We start from the raw sequence: 15,561 nt of genomic DNA on the forward strand, positions 1-15,561 counted from the left end.
TCCTCCCGTCGGGCTGCTGCCCCTTGCGCCCTTGCCAGAGCCGGGGCGGGGGGGGGGGAGGGGAGGGGGGAAGGCGGGGGGGGGGCGCCTCGACACTCATTTCTCCCACTTTCATGACTTGGGTCTCCCACTTGGGGACCCGACACTCTGTCATGAGCCCTGAGCGGGGAGAGGAGGCTGGAAAGGAGGTGGGAAGGGAATGCCATCCTCTCCAGCTGGGCGACCCCTTAACCTCTCTGTGCCTGTTTCCTCCCCTGTGAATGTGCTCCCGGGAAAGGCAGCCCGAGGCCTGTGGGCATGGAGATGAGACGGCACAAGCCCTTCCCCATGACAGCCGGCTCATGCTCGGGCCACGCCCTGGCCTGCCAGGTGCGTCCACCCACGGACACAGTCCCTCGGGTGCTGCCATTCTGTTCCCATTTCTCTCGCTCCAGTCTACTTGTTGAAAGTGCTGGTTGTGACCTGCCAGACAGTCCCTGGTCCCCAGCGGTTTCCTCTGCAGCCTGACCCAGTGATGTGGTTCCCGATGTGGCCTCCGCAGGGACCCCTGGATGCTGGTGAGCATGCAGGTTCTGGGGCCCCAGCCCAGTCACTGATCTGGCCCCAGGCCTGAGACTGCTTTTTAACTGGCCCCTGGGAACCCCCAGATCGGGGCAGTCCCTGCTGCAGCCCTCTGTGTGGGAGAGTGGGGACCCCCGTTTCACAGATGGGGACCAAGGCACTGAGGCTGGTGACTTCCTGTGGACACCCAGATGGTGAGAGCCGGCAGCACCTGGCCTGCCCGGGGGGCCTGATTCATACCTCATGCCCCTGCATCCCCGGGGTTCACCCCAACGCTGCCCGGATGCCTGCTGTGCCCCAGTCAGAAGTTTGAGACCCACACAGGGACACAGGAGCTGCCATTGCTCCAAACCTCGGCTCACTCCATCCCTCCACCCTAGGCCAGAGGGGCAGTAAGTGGCAGGGCAGGGACTCAAACCCCAGTCCGCCTGATCCCGAAGCAACGACTTCTCAGTGTGGGCGCCCACGCTGACCCTCGCCCTGCCGCACCCAGTGTGCCTCTCCCTGCTCACAGGTGACCTCGAAGGCACTCAGTGTTTACGGGCCTCATTAAGTCCTACAGATGCCCTTGAGGGCTCCCGATGTGACTCAGAGCTGCCAGCAAGGTCCAGGAGACCAGCCCCCGGGGAACAGGTCTCTGAAAGGAGACAGCCTGGATGATGTCGGCCTGGCAGGCAGGGGCGGGGCTGGGAAACCCCGCAGGAGATGGGGGAGAGGGAAGCAGCATCAAGGTCTTTAGTTTACCTTCTCTCTTACGGTGTCATCTATGTTTAAAAAAAGACATGACAGCATCTCATGTAAACTGGGCTGGTTAGACCTTGAGGTACAACTTCAGAATGAATGGACACATCCCGGCAGAAGCGTTAAACAGGGTGGTGTGATGGTGGCCGGCTCACGTTGGCTCACGATATTTAACAGACTTCTGAATCAAACTGGGAGTTAGCTGGGGGCGGCAGAGGGCAGGGGGCTTTCAATCGGAAGTCTTCACACTGGAAAAATTTTTTTTTCCAGGTTTCTGGCTTCCTTGGAAAAATCAGGTCTTGTTAGTGAAAGGCAGGGCATGCCCCAATCCCCTCCACTCCCTATCGCTTCCCTGACCATTCAGGTCCCTTGGGCAGAGCTGCCTCCAGCTACAATGACCAACTAATTTATCATCCAACCTGTAAGCGGAGGACTTTCGTAAAAGAAAGAAGGTGTCATTAATAATTCTGCTGGGACAACAGACCAGACTGCGATGGTCCTAGGTAAGCCAGGACACGTGGCCACCCCAACATCAGCCACCATGCGGGCCTGATGCTTTACTCTGCCCAACAAAAACGGTCACAATACACAGATTCACTTAGAACAAGGCCCTTTACTGCCCCCTCTGGGAAAACCGTCCAAATAAATACACAAGTCCACGATGACTATGATGTGACCGGCTTCCCCTTGGGCTGGCGTCCTGGTACAGTGCATGACCTGCACATCTGTCCCTGGTATCCTGTGCTCCGAGAAGGGCAAGTTCTCCGAGCCATGGTTCTATCCATCAAATGTGGGAAGTGAAGGACAGACCCCGAGGCCTCAGGAGGTCCCACATCCGGCTGCTCCCCTCATTCTGTTGCCTGCCCGGCCTCAGTCATTTCACTTGTGATCCTGGTTTCACAAAAGGAGGCTGGGTTTTTTTCCAACTGCTGCATCTGTAAACGTGACGATGGGCTGTGCTGACAACAGAATTCAAGTTGGCGGTGGGTGCCCTGGGTCAGCCTTGGCTGGAGGGGCCAGAGTGGCTCAGAGCCTCGGACAGCGTTTGGGGGGGTCCCTTGCTGTCTGAGGGTGGGGGGTGCTCGAGCGCTTTCCCCACCAGCCTTCCTCCTGCTCCGGGGCCCAACTGCCCTCTGCACAGAAGGCCTCCCGGCCGCCGTGTGCAGAGACGCCCAGCACCTCGACGTCCCGCTGGCTCCAGTCTCTTCTGGCAGGTGGGCCTGGTGGTCTCTGCTGCGCTGGAGCAGAGCAGGCAGCGAGGCGGTCCGAGGGGGCCTGGGGACCTAGGCCAAGGCCAGCGCACACCAGGCCTCCTGGCGCAGGGCCCCGCCGAGGCTGGCCTGGGGGCCCAGGGCTGCCGAAGGGAAGGCAAAGTCCTCGGGCTCAAACTTGAACTCCAAGTGGCTGGGGGCCAGGGGGTCGTCCGCCTGGCTGGGGGCCTGCAGGGAGGACAGGGCTGCGTGAGGACGTGGGAGTGGCCGGCGGCCTCGCTGGAGCTCGGGAGCCTCATGACTAGGTGCCCTGTCTGAAGGGGCCTCCCCAGCCTCTGAAACGGCGGGGGGACCCTTCGTGAGGCCTGATGTGATGACGCACGCACAGCTTCTGCCACAGGTCAGCTCTAGGCACCAACGACCAGAGTGCCCAGCCCGGAGCTCCTGGGACAGGCCTGCGGGGGCTCTGACCTGGCTTGGGGGTCAGGGTTCCCCGAGGAGGTGCCAGGAGCCAGCTCTGGCCATCCCAGCCCACCCCATCTGCCTTACCTGGGAGGCGACGCTGGGCCCAGGGCATGAAGGGGACGCCAGGCTGGGCTCAGGTTTCAAAGTGGCCGCTGAGCTCTCAGGGTCAGGGACAGAGGACAGCGGGGAGGATGTGGTGTTCCCTGTGGACCCTGAGAGGGAAGGTGGGGTGTTACAGAAGTTTCCAGATCTGGCCACACAGGTCGCACAGCGAGTAAGGGGGGCTAGGTGTGGCCTCCTCGACTGGACCTCCTGCCCCACGTTGGGTGAGCTTGCCCCACCCCCGCCCCGCCCCAACCAGAGCCACCCAGGGCACAGTCGGGGTGTTTGTACTTCGGGAGAACAACGCTTGAGCCAGTCACGTAAATCTCTAATGGTGGAACATGACACACTCGCAGTGACTTCACAGGGAGCATGTGCGCCCCACGCGCGGGGCTGGGCTCCCTCCCGCGTCCTGGCGGGTCTGCCGTGCACCTGCGGAGCCCTTGGTCTTGGCCACGTTCTTAGGCCTCCGTTTCCGCGTCTGGATGCTTTCCTTCTTCATCGCCAGGGGCCGCGGCACCTGGCAGGGGTGGCAGGGGTGGGTGGCTGGTCCCTGTCCTCGCTCACGACGGGGCCTCTGCACAGCCACCTGCCCTGATCTGAGCCCTGCTGAGCCAGTCGCTCCTGCAGCCGACCGCGTCTTCACTGCCCTGTTTGGTGAGCTGCCCACCCACTTGGTGCTTTCCTCCAGGAGGGGCGGGGAGCAGCTGTCCAGCCCAATCTCCCACTGACCCAGTGGGGCCAGGAGGGCTCTGGGGGTGCACACAGCCAAGACCAGGGTGTCCAGCCTCTGCCCCCAGCCGAAGCACTGTGAGCGAGCCGCAGCGACGCTGTGAGCCTCTGTACCCATCTGCACGACGGGTGCGACAGTGACAGCAGGGGTTCGGTCCCACCATCAGTGAGGCCCCGGGTGACACATTCAGCCCAGGGCCAGCCCCAATGCCATCCCTGCCTCACTCCTCCCAGACCCCTGGTCTCTCAAGGTAGGGAGGCCATCAAGGGACCCCAAACAGAGGGCAGCCCCCCACCCTGCCCGCGCACTCACCCCGTGCAGCTTCATGTAGAGGCCGCAGGCGTTGCACACCGGCTCGCCGTCGGCGTTGCGCCGCCACAGTGTGGTGGTGGTCGTGTGGCAGTTGGTGCAGCAGAGGCCGGCCCGGCGGGAGGAGGACTGCGGGCGGGAGGCGGGTGTGAGCCTTGGGCTGGGGCTGGGGCCCTGGGGCTGCTCGGCCCGGCGCAGTTAGCGCCAGTGGAGCGGGAGGGACGGAAGCTGGAAACTGGACTGATGGGCGGCCAGGTCCCCGACCTCGTGGGGCTGGTGAGAAGCTGTTGGGGTGCTAGGCCGTGAGGCCTGCCCGAGACAGCGACAGCCTTGGTTCCTCGGAGCTTTGGCTCAACGCCCAGGAACCCTGATGCAGGTAGCTTCATCTTTCTAAGAAGAGCCTCGGTTTTCCCATCAGGAAAATGGGGATGATGACAGACCCACCACAGGCCTCTTGTGGGGTCAGGATCACATGAAAGCCCAGCACAGAAATGCAGCTGTTTTTTTTCTGTCATCTCTTTTTAGCCACCAACGCTGAGCCTTAACCCCATCCTTCTATGGTGCAGCAGCACTCACAGGGGCCACAGGGCCCCCCTCCGGAGGTCGGGCCCCAGGCTGAAGGTTCAGGGGCCTGCTGGTCCCTCTGGGCATGTGCTCGGCTCAACAACTCTCCATGGCTCCCCATTGCCCACTGGACTGAGAGTACCCACAACTCCCCTTGCTGCTCACTGCACCTCAGGTCAGAGCAAGACTGGACCCATCCAGAACCCTCCAGAGGCCCCGACATTCCAGAGGCCTGCCTCCCTCTCAGGCCTCCCAGCTGAGCTGATCTCAGGTTCATATCCGACCGGGGACCCCAAACCTCCCTGCACTTGGGGGCCTGGCGTGGCCCAGACACGTGAGCTCCAGGGATCCTGAGAGTGGGTCGTCTGAGGCTCAGGAATCTGGACCAGGTTAGGGCGCTGGAGGGGTTCCGCCGAGCTGGCTGGTTGGGGAGTCACTGTTGAAGGCCTGGTGGGGGCCCTTCCACCCACTCAGGAGCCCTTCCACCCGCTCAGGGGCCCAGTGCCTCTCTGTCAGGCACAGGTTCTGCTGACTCACATGTCAGTGTTTGGATGGGGTCCTGGTCACGTGCAGGCTGGGAGCCCCCGCTCTATGCTGGGCACAGGCCCCCAGGCCCCTGGACCCAAAGCCCTCCCCTGCAGCACAGCCTGCTGGGGCGGTCCCTCCCCGGCCCTGCTCCCGGGCCGCGGCCTTGGGGTGCTGCTCCCTCCTCACCCCCAGCCCCTGCCCCCAGACGCCGCTGAACCTGTCCAGACCTTTCCTCCGTGTGCACAGTCCCTGCCTGGTCCAGGTCCCCGGACCCCTCGCCCGGGCCACAGTGATGCAGGGTCACTAACCCATCCTGCCCACCGTAGCCAGGGTCACACCAAGTCACATTTGCTACGGTGTTCCAGCGCTGCCTCCGACAACGAGGACAGAAGGCCACAAAGACGCCATGCTCAAACTCATCCCAAGGACGCCTGTTCTCTCGTCAGTCTCCTCCAGCCCAGGACTGAGCTACAGGGCGACCAAAATGGAGACAGCCAAACGGAGCTGCCAAAGGAGCCCATCCTGCATTACAGGTGGGCAGATGGGACCTGCCTCAGTTTCCCCATCTGTCAGCGGCCTCTAGGGTCCTTTCTGCTGGGGTGACCAAGTGTGGCCAGCCTTGCCGACTGTCTCCTGCCCGCCCCCTTTCCCCAGGCTGTGGTGAGCCGGTCAAGGGCACAGGCCTGCCCCCTGAGAATGGCTTGGGAGGGGGGCCTGTCTGAAGCCCTCTGCACCAGCCCTTCCTGTGAAAACTCCAGAAGTGGAAGCCTGCCACCCTCCCCTCCCCCAGGCTGCAGGCGCTGACAGGCTGCAGAGAATTCTGCCCTGTTTAATCTAAGGCTCGGCCTTGTCTCCAGGCAGGACTCTGCCCCAGACTTGGGACAAAAGGACCAAAGACAAGGGAGGGACGAGGGCGTGGAGGCTCCAGAGGGAAGCAGGGCCCGACTCTGGCCCAGCTGGGGAGACCCATCCTTGGGAGGATGGCTGCCAGGCTGTGCTGGGCCTGCGGTCCAGCCTCTCAGGAATCTCAGCGGTCTCCCTGGGGGCGCCTGGGGGTGGGACTGATGCACTGGCTGGAGTGGAGAGAGCTGGTGCGAGGCCCCAGCAGACCCGGAAGGAAGTGGTGGCTGCAGCCCTGGGGCAGATGGCGGGGCATGCTCTGAGGAGGAGCACTGGACCTGGAGTCAATCAGGACCCCAGCCTGAGTCTCTCCCCAGGAAGCCCGTGGCGACATCCTGACCTTGTCGAAGAAGCAGCTGCTTTTGCCCGCCAGACAAGATTTGAGTCTCCCCTCCTTCCCTCCTATCTGCCTCTTGAGTGCCAGGAGCTGTGCGCACAGCCGGTGCCCCTTGCCTCCCTGAGCCCATGGTCCAGCGTGAGGCAGGTCTCCTCCCAGCCCTGCCACCTGTCCTGGCCCAGGACCCCTGAGTCCCCCAGGCCATCCACCTTCCTAAGGTGGGAGGAGGCCTTGGGATCCTCGCCAGGCCGGCCAGGTTTAGGAACAAGCCAGGGTGTCCAGCCAGATGTGAGCTTTGGGTAAGCAACAAACACTGTGTGTCAGCATGCCCCACGCGACGTGTGGGACAGACTTATATTAACATGCTATTTGCTGTTGACCTGAAATTCACATTTAACCATGCGTCTTGTATTTCATCGGGTGACCCTAACCTACCCTCCACCATGGTCCTCACCTCCCACTGTGTCTTCAGACTAAGGGGGGGCCCATGGCCTGAGCCCCCTCGCCTCCCAGACCCAGCCGGGGCCTTCAGGAGCTTTTACCAACCTTCGCTCCCTTAGAGTTTACATTGCCATCCCATGTTCCAGAAGAACTTCAGCATCATTGAACTGCAGGACTCAGACAAGAGCATGCCAGCTCCTCGGGCCTCCAGGCCACTTCCTACTGCAGGAGCCCCTCCTACAGAAACAGTCCCGTGAGGCAGAAAGACACCCTCGCAACGACACGAACGTCGGCGTTTTTTCAACAGCACGCCTGGGGGGGGTGCACACACATGGGCACGCCGGCAGACACATGCACACCCCCAAACGCCCCCCTAGTCGCCTGTGCATTGCGGAACCCCCAGAGCTGTGCACACGGACAGTGCAGCCGCCTTGGAGACGTGGTTGCCGAGAGAGACGGCAGCAGGTGCAACCTGTGCAGAATACATGTGTGTGAGAAACAGGCCCCAGGAGTGCAAGGGAAGAATCTGGAAGCCACGTTTGAATCTTTTTACAGTGAGCATAAATTAAAATTAAGAAATTGGAGGGGGCTGGCTCCGTGGCCCAGCAGTTAAGTTTAGGGCACCTGGCTTTGGTGGCCTGGGTTCGGTTCTGGGCGTGGACCTATACCACTCGTTGGTGGCCATGCTGTGGCCACACAAAATACAAAATAGAGGAGGATTGGGGGCCGGCCCCATGGTCCAGTGGTTAAATTCCCGAGCTCCGCTTCAGCGGCCCAGGGTTTCACCGTTTTCACTGGGCAGGGACATGACACCGCTCAGCAGGCCATGCTGAGGGGGCGTCCCACATGCCACAACTAGAAGGACCCACAACTAAAAATGTACAACTATGTACAGAGGGCTTTGGGGACAAAAAGGAAAAATAAAATCTTTAAAAACAACAACAAAGCAAAATAGAGGCGGAGTGGCACAGATGTTAGCTCAGGGTGAATCTTCCGCAGCAAAAAAAAAAAAAAAAAAGGGAAATTAAAATTAAGAAAATGTACAAAAAAGAATGACGGTAAAACACTTCCACACTGCTCGCCCATTACCTTCTCCTGTCCCCTCATGAGAATGCATTTTACACACGGGACAGCGAGGCTCAGAGTTGCTGAGGGGCAGAGGGCCAGTGGTGGTCCAGGGGTGGACAGAACTGCCACCCTCAGCTGAAGGCACTTTGGGGACACGTCCCCAGTGCTGCCCACACCCCCGCGGATGCCCAGAGCCTCCATCTGTGGTTCCTCACTGTCCAGACAAGGAGCCAGGCCCGGCCACTCTGAGGCCCCTCGCCACCAGGCCTCTCTGGCTGCATTCTGTTTTTCTTTTTTGGTCTGTCCTTTTCAAAAGAAGTTAAACTTCAAAGGCTGCTCTGGCAGCAGAGCAGCCCTGAGCTCCAGGCCCTGAGAGCATCTGAGAGATCCAAAGGAATCCGGGCAGGCTGCGGTGGGCAGCAGGGAGCCTGGGGCGCGCTGGCAGGGAGAGGGGAAGGGAGCGGGGCAGGGCCGCACACCCCAGACACTGGGAGAGAGCACTGCCGTTGGGCAGAGCAGTGAGAAACGGCTCTGATTTCAAAGGGGTCCTCCGGAGAGGCTCTTGGAAGTGGAGACAAGGGGACAGTTAACCTGATAATGCCCGAGTATCCCTTGCTGCTCAGGACAAACTGAGATGGGAGAGTCCGTGAGGCAGGGTTGTGCCGGAAGGAACACCCGGGGTCTGTGAGTGCTCCAAACCTCCGTCAAGGCCCCCTCTGCTTGGTGAAGGACGCTGGGCCCCACATGGCACTGGCCACTTCCCGGAGCTGGCGCCAGAGCCAGCTTCTGCCAAAGGGCTTTTGGTCTGCTGACCTTGGCCACTGGGCTCTGATATTTGGGGGCCAGGCCATGTGGGGCTCGAAGAGCATCTGGCCGTAAGAGATGGCCGAGGAGCAGGCACACAGACACCACTGAACCACCAGGATTATCCACCGGCTCGGCCACACTGCCGGCACTCAGCTCAAAGGTGCAGCTCCCTAGGCCTGTGACTAACGGCGCACTCGAGCTGCAAAGGGCCACAAAGGGCAGCATGGGCACCTGTTACTGTCACATTCCTGTACTCTGGGTGACAAGCTTCTAGCATTTGATAATCATTTAAAAGAAGGTTCCTCCTGGGGAGGCCTCCTGGGCCATCAGTTCTGGCCACACACGAGGGAGAGTGGGGCAAGTCTGGGCAACGGGCCTCGCTCCCCCATGGCGGGGAAGCCTGTGAGCTGAGCTCTGGGGGCAGGACTCAGAATCCCGGGGTTTCCACAGACAGCCTGGCTCTGCCAGGACGGGCAAAGGGCAAGCGGTGGGGCTGCCCTCCCTGAGTGCCAGGCGGGAACCCCCAAGCAAGTCAGAGGAGACACCAAGGGTCCTGCTCGAGGAGAGACAGGGAGTGGAGGGGCCCTGTGAACACCCCTGACCCCAGTCCCACGCGGCATACACTCCTGGGTGTGTTCCATACTCAGGTCTGCATGCATCTGGACATGGGGTGACCAGGCTGTCCGCCCTCTGGGGCCTGTGGCCCTGGGGAGATGAACAGGCACACAGGGAGCCCTCACCCTGCGAGGCAACCTCAAAGCTACTTGTCCCCCAGACCAGGAAACGGAGGCCTCTCCAGGCCAAGCGCCATCCACAGAGCTGGCCGAGGCCAGTCAAGCACTATGTACGAGCTTCTAACTCGATCTGTACAACACGGCATGAGGAAAGTTCCGGAATTCATCTCGCAGAAGACCCCGGACAGGGGCAGAGGGCTCAGCGTGAGTGGGGAGCACATGGGAGCCTGAGGGGGACAGTTCTGGTCGCAATGCGGGGTCGCCACCTGTAGGCTGTGAGCCCAGGGAAGTTGCTCAGCGTCTCTGAGCCCCAGATGGTCATCTGGCTGTTGTGAAGGTAAACATGGTGGCCCCTGCCTGCCCACCCCCCAAGTCAGGAATTTCCTGCTGGGAGGTGAGCCCAGCAAGGCGAGCGGTGGGGGACAGAGGCAGGGAGATTCCACACCTCCCTCTCCTGTTCAGCAGTGTGCCCTGTTCAGTAGTCATCACAGGGGCAGAGAGGACACTGGGGGAGACCATGTGGACTGTGAGGGTCCCTCTCCTTGAGAGGCACGGTGTGGGTGCAGCGAGCTTGAGGGGCCTTCAGAGCCCTAAATTCCAGGCCAGATCAGAGGAGGAAACACAGCAGCTGCTCTCAAACTGCCGGACGGGGTCAGTCCGCTTCCACCTGGCCAGTCTGGGGCCTCAGAGGGTAGGGCCCAGGTGCTGCCACAGCCGGGCTTCAGGTTTGGAGGGAAGACCTGCAGCGGGGCGCCCGGCTGCCCAAAACAGCAACCTTGGCAAGTGCTGGGCCACCCCACAGCGTCAGCCAGGGACCAGCCCGCGCCCAGGGCCAGATGCATCAGAAAGGGCCAGAACCAGCCAGCTGGCCCTGACAGGACTCACTCATCCCAGCTGTAGACTAGGGAGCTCTGAACCCCCAGAAACACACCGCTGCCCAGACCCCGACCTGGGAGCCACTGCGGCCTCGTTAACTTTATTCTGCTGGCAGAGCATCAGGCCTACCTCTTGTTTACAAAATTACTCAAACATCAGCGTTCGGCTGTGAAACGGTATACAGCAAAGTCACTTTAAACCTTTTACGCAGCTTTTGGGGGCTCTGCCTGCACCGGCGGGGGTCCGGCTCCCAGGCCCCACTCCCTACCCAGCCACAGCCAGAAGGAACCAAAAGTGAAAACAAGTTTTGCCCTGGAACAGCCACAGACCTGGTTTGGTCTCCGTCCCCACCTCCCAGTGGAAAGTGTAGAAACTGCTCTGCCAAGGGCAGTGGGCCCAGAGCCCCTCCACTGCAGGATTTCAACAACCTCCAGCCAAGCGGCCACGGCCACGCTGCAGCCGCCTCCCAGCCGCCTTCCCCTCCAGCACCAGCCCGGGGGCCGCGTCACCTCCCGACCCGCCACCCAGCCAGGCAGAAGCCCTGGTCACCCTCGGAGCCGCAGAGCTGAGCCCCGGCGGGCCGTGGACCCCCACGGTCACGTCCTGCCCAACCGGGTCCCAGCAGAGCTCGCTGGGCAGCAGAGCCCTTCCCGGGAGACCCCCCGCACACCCCGCGGCCGCGCAGCTCCCAGAGCGGCGAGCCGGCAGCGGCGGGGAGGGCGCTGTCACCGGGGCCCGGCCTTCCCAGCTCCCCAGAGGGCTCCGGGCTGCGAGGGGCTGCGGCCGGCAGGCCCCTGCGCGTCCCCCGCCTCCCCGCCGCGCGCGCCGCCAGCCTGGCCCGACCCACCGGACCGGACCCGGCGCGGCCGCACTCACCAGGCGCTTCTGGGGGCGCACGAGCGGCCGGTTGACGCCGTTCATCTTGTGGTAGAGGCCGCAGGCGTTGCACAGGTAGTGGCCGGTGCCGTCGCGGCGCCACAGCGGCGTGGACAGCGCCCCGCAGTTGACGCACTCGCGACCCTCGCCGGGGAACTCCTCCAGGAAGTCGGACACTGCGGGGACACGCAGTTCGTGGGCCGAGGCTCTGCCCTCCTGGCTGGCAGGCGGGCGGCCGCTGCGGGCTTTCCTTTTTTTTTTGGTACCTTAAATTTGTTTTAAAATGTATTTTATCTAATTTTATTTTTAATTTTTTTTAAGACTTTACTTTTGTTTTTTCTCCCCAAAGCCCCCAGTACATAGTTATCTATTTTTAGTTGCGGGTTCTTCTAGTTGTGGCGTGGGGGAGGCCGCCTCGGCAGGGCCTGATGAGCTGTGCCATGTCCGCGCCCAGGATTCGAACTGGCGAAACCCTGCGCCGCCCCGAAGCAGAGCGCGCGAACTTAACCGCTCCGCCACGGGCCGAGCCCCCTGTTTTTAATTTTAAATTTACATTAAGTTCGTGCCGGACTTAAGACACTCGTCAGAGCTGCTTTCATAAGGTGGCGGGAGGGTTAGTAAACAAATCTCAGGGCGACAACAGGGACTCGCCCTCCTCTGAACCGGGTCCAGCACTGGCGTCCGTAATTTTGATCTCTGGGAGGCAGGGGCGTCCACGCCGGCAGAGGGAGGGGGCCGAAGGGCCTTGTCCTCTGCAAAGCGGGACTGTCCGGAGGGGCGACAGTGGTGAGGCTGAAACGGATCCTACAAGGACTATGGGGCCTGGCCCGTCAGCTTTGCTGCGGTCATACGTAACCTTCCTCCTCCCTCGGAAGGCAGCGCACTTCGGCCTCCACCGAGCCCTGGGCCGGCGCGCACGGGGGCGCGCGGCGGGCGAGGTCCCCTGGTGCCCTCCAGGCTGGGCCAGGCGCCGGCGACGCGCAGGCGGCCCGGGCGCCGGGTTGGGGCGGGGCGGGGATCAATCATCGCCCGGCCGGGGGCGGGCGCCAGGCGCGGGGTTGCCCTGGGCGGCCGGGGCCAAGGGGACCCCGCTTCCTGCGCCGAGGAGCCGGCGAAGGCCAAAAGGCCGCTCCGGAGCGGCGGCGACGCCTCCACCCGCCCAGGAGAGATGGCCCGAGGGCGTCTCTGCGGGCCCCAAACACAGAGCCGTGGCCCTCGGCTTTGGGCCGCCGGGTGAGAACGCGTCCGACTACTCAGAAAGCGGGCAGAGCGAATCGCCGCTTTACAGGCCTGGAATCCGATTATCCAAACTGAAACCCCGGGGAGCGACTGAAACCAGGTCTCAAATTAGAATATGTAAACATTCTAGAACAGAGATCAATGTGGCAGCTTACTTAAATAAACCAGTATTTTGAACTTCATAAAAATCATTTCCAAAACTTTCATAAAAACGTTTAAGAAGTAGGCTCTAAATTGGCAAGATCCAGAATGTCGGGTTCGGATGAATGAAAGGGCGAAGTGCACACACCTTCTTAGCAACGTGTAAAAAAGAATTTAGGCCCCAGTGTTTTTCACCCGGGGCGGCTGGGGTTGTGGCAGACGCCGTATTCCGCCCAGGTGAACGAGTCCCCAGGCTTCTGGGCCTGCCTCACGCTGGTGGCCGATCTGGCCGGGAAAGCTCTGACGTTTGGGGGAGAGGGGGAGCATTTCGTACAGCGCGGGTTCGCACCTGGGTACAGCCAGCACCCAGGACCCAAGTCCGTGGAGACACCTCCCAGCCCTGCACTCACCGAAGGTGGCTCTGCGGCCCGCAAGGCCAGCCGGGCGGCCCGGGAGGCCGTGCAGAACGCTGCCGTCGAAGGGTCCGGAGGTCCAGGACGGGGCGACCTCGGTGCTCACGTACGCTGGGTACGCGGTGGGGTACGCGGCGCCCACGGGCCGCCCGAGCGGGGCCGGATACTGCTCTCGAGCCAGCACTGCGCCCTGGTAGGCGCTGCTGTCCCGGCTCCCGACGCCGCCACCGCCGCCAGGGCCCGGCGGGCTGTGCGTGAAAGGGAACGTGGTGGCCCCGGGAGGCTGAGCGGCCGGCGGGTGCGGGCTGCCGGAGCCGAAGGCTGACGAGTCTGCCGCGGCCGCCTGCGCCCAGTTGGGGTGCGCGGCGAGCGCCGGGGGCTGCGGGCCCGGCTCACACGCCGGCAGGTAAGGCAGCATGGAGGGGACGCGCGCCGGCGGCACGAACACCGGGGAGCCGGCGCCCGGTGCGTGCAGAAAGGCGCCCGAGTCGGCGTAGGCGGCCTGGCCGGGGCTCGGGGCCAGCGCCAGGCTCTGGTACATCTTCCCGGGCGCGGCCTTGACCTGCAGGAAAGGGGGACCGGCGTCGAGGTCACCGCGGCTGTGCGCCCCGGCCAGCGCCCGCGCTCGTGCCCGGCAGGTGCTGCCGCTCGGTCCGCGCGCCCCATTCCCCAACCGGGTTGTTCTTGGGGCGGGTCCTGGAACCCGCCGGGGCAGAACGGCGCGGGGCGGGGGCGGCCTCGAGCGGCCCGTGGGGCATCCCCCGCGCAGCCGCAACTCGGAGAACTCACCTTCTCCACTGCCCCGGCGTCGGAGGTGCCCGGGTGGGCTCGGCGGGGGCTGAGAAGGAGCGGCCTAGCACGTCCGCAGGGCGCAGGGCCTGGGCGCGGGGGCGCGCCGCGCTGGGAGAAGGCGCCGGGCCGGGGAGGGGCGCGCGGCGACAGGCGCAACTGGGGCACTCACCGGCTGGTCGTCAGGACCGGAGGGCGCAGCGGTCGCGGGGGGCCGGCGACAGCCGACAGTCGGGAGGGAGACTGGGAGCCGGGGGCCGCGCTGTTCCTCAGGGAACCCCGGGCGCTGCGGCAGCCCCTCCGCGCCGCCCCGCCCCGCCCCGGCCCGCCCCGCCGCGCCGCCCCTTCCCTCCCGGCGCCCTCCCTTCCCTCCCCGCGGGGTCAGCGCTGGGGCTGCGGCCGTGGCGCCACGTGACCCGAGCAGGCCCGGCTCGCGGGGCTCGGCGGGAAAGGCAACGGGGATGCAAGGCTTGGGGCACCAGGAGCTGAGTACCGGCCGGCGCTCGGTGGGGCCCCGGGTTACTCGGGGCTTAGAGGCTTTTTAAAATTTGTTCGTGGGATTCGAGGATTCCCACCCCTCCCTCTTCACCAGCCCCGGGCTCCCGCCAAGGCTGGCCTAGAGTCCTGTTCCGTGTCTGAGGCCGAGTCCGAGACCCCGGCCGCTCCGCTCACGGACACGCCGTGGTGAGGCCCCCTCATTGCGCCCCTGGACTCGAGGCTCAGCGCAGGGTTCCGTCTTCCATGGGGATCCCAGAGTCCGTGTCCCTGGACTCGAACCGGGTGTACGACGGCCACTGCATGCGCGAAGTCCAGCGGGAGTCCCACAGTTTCCTGCATTTCTGACCAAGCAGGGCAACTTCGGCGCGCGTTCCCAGCTGGGGGGCGCGGGCGCGATAGGCAGGCGCCTTCTGGATGCATTCCCCTTCCGTACGCAAGGCCCCAGCCCAGCTCCTCGCCCCCACCCCGAGGTGGGACTTTCACTCCGCCCTGGGGGACCGTTGAAGAGTCCCCTCCTGGCACCAGAAATGCAGGATGGGTGGGAGGCTACCTGGGTCATAGAGGTTTCCCCTGGCACTCCCTGGGTGGACCCGTTGGCGGCAGCGCTGGGGTAGGGCAGGCCTCCGGCTCAGCTTGGCTGACGGACGAGGGCGGTCGGTCCAAGCCTCCCGCTAGGGCCGCGCTCTCCCAGGGGACAGCTCAGAGCAGGCGCCGAGCGAGCGACACTGGCTGGGCGGCAGCTGGGCTCACCAGACGGCCTTTAGGACCATGAATGTTTTTCTTTGCAGAACAGAGCCCTCCGCTCGCCTCGGTCGGCCCAGGGTGCAGAGGGCACTGACTGGGGCCAGGGGCCCTCCGCGGTGGACTGCGCTTTTAGCCTGCAGTGGCGCGGCCTGGCACTCACTTCTCTCCATGCGCTCTCCTCCTCCCGCCTGCGAAGGGGATTCCAGGTGTACACCGAGGCACCCAGGCTTGACCTGGCCGGACTGCCCAGGGAAGAATGTCCTGGAAGGTAGCAGCATGGTCCCCCTCACGGCCCTGGGCCGGGGACCCCATAGAAAGTCCCCAAAACGGGCTCTGGACTCTTCACCAGCCTTGGCACAGCAGAAGGCTGCGACCGGGAAGCGTGCGCCATTGGGAGGGGAGAAGGCGGCCTTCAGTGCCCGCTTTACCCTCCGCCCTCCCCCCATCCCATGCCCCACACTCGCCCACCACCCCCACCGCATCC

The 15,561-nt window shown here is 63.5% G+C and overlaps 1 protein-coding gene across 4 annotated transcripts; it reads right to left on the reverse strand.

Moving 5' to 3' along the window:
• Positions 1–1,895: 1,895 nt before the first annotated feature.
• Positions 1,896–14,375, reverse strand: GATA5 (GATA binding protein 5). Of its 4 annotated transcripts, none has more exons than XM_070587724.1 (7): positions 14,008–14,375; positions 13,044–13,608; positions 11,254–11,429; positions 4,126–4,251; positions 3,513–3,930; positions 3,063–3,190; positions 1,896–2,741 (listed from the first exon to the last, which is right to left on the reverse strand). In XM_070587724.1, the coding sequence occupies exons 2-7, from the start codon at positions 13,585–13,587 to the stop codon at positions 2,586–2,588; spliced, it is 1,548 nt and encodes a 515-aa protein (XP_070443825.1). In that variant the 5' UTR covers positions 13,588–13,608; positions 14,008–14,375; the 3' UTR covers positions 1,896–2,585. The 4 variants fall into 4 exon arrangements, with proteins under 4 accessions (XP_070443825.1, XP_070443826.1, XP_070443827.1 ...); XM_070587725.1 differs by having other exon boundaries at positions 3,513–3,600; positions 13,836–14,152; XM_070587726.1 differs by having other exon boundaries at positions 3,513–3,600; positions 14,008–14,151.
• Positions 14,376–15,561: the final 1,186 nt, after the last annotated feature.

The sequence above is a fragment of the Equus przewalskii genome, chromosome 21 (genome assembly GCF_037783145.1).
Source record: "Equus przewalskii isolate Varuska chromosome 21, EquPr2, whole genome shotgun sequence".
In the NCBI taxonomy this organism is placed as follows: Eukaryota; Metazoa; Chordata; class Mammalia; order Perissodactyla; family Equidae; genus Equus; species Equus przewalskii.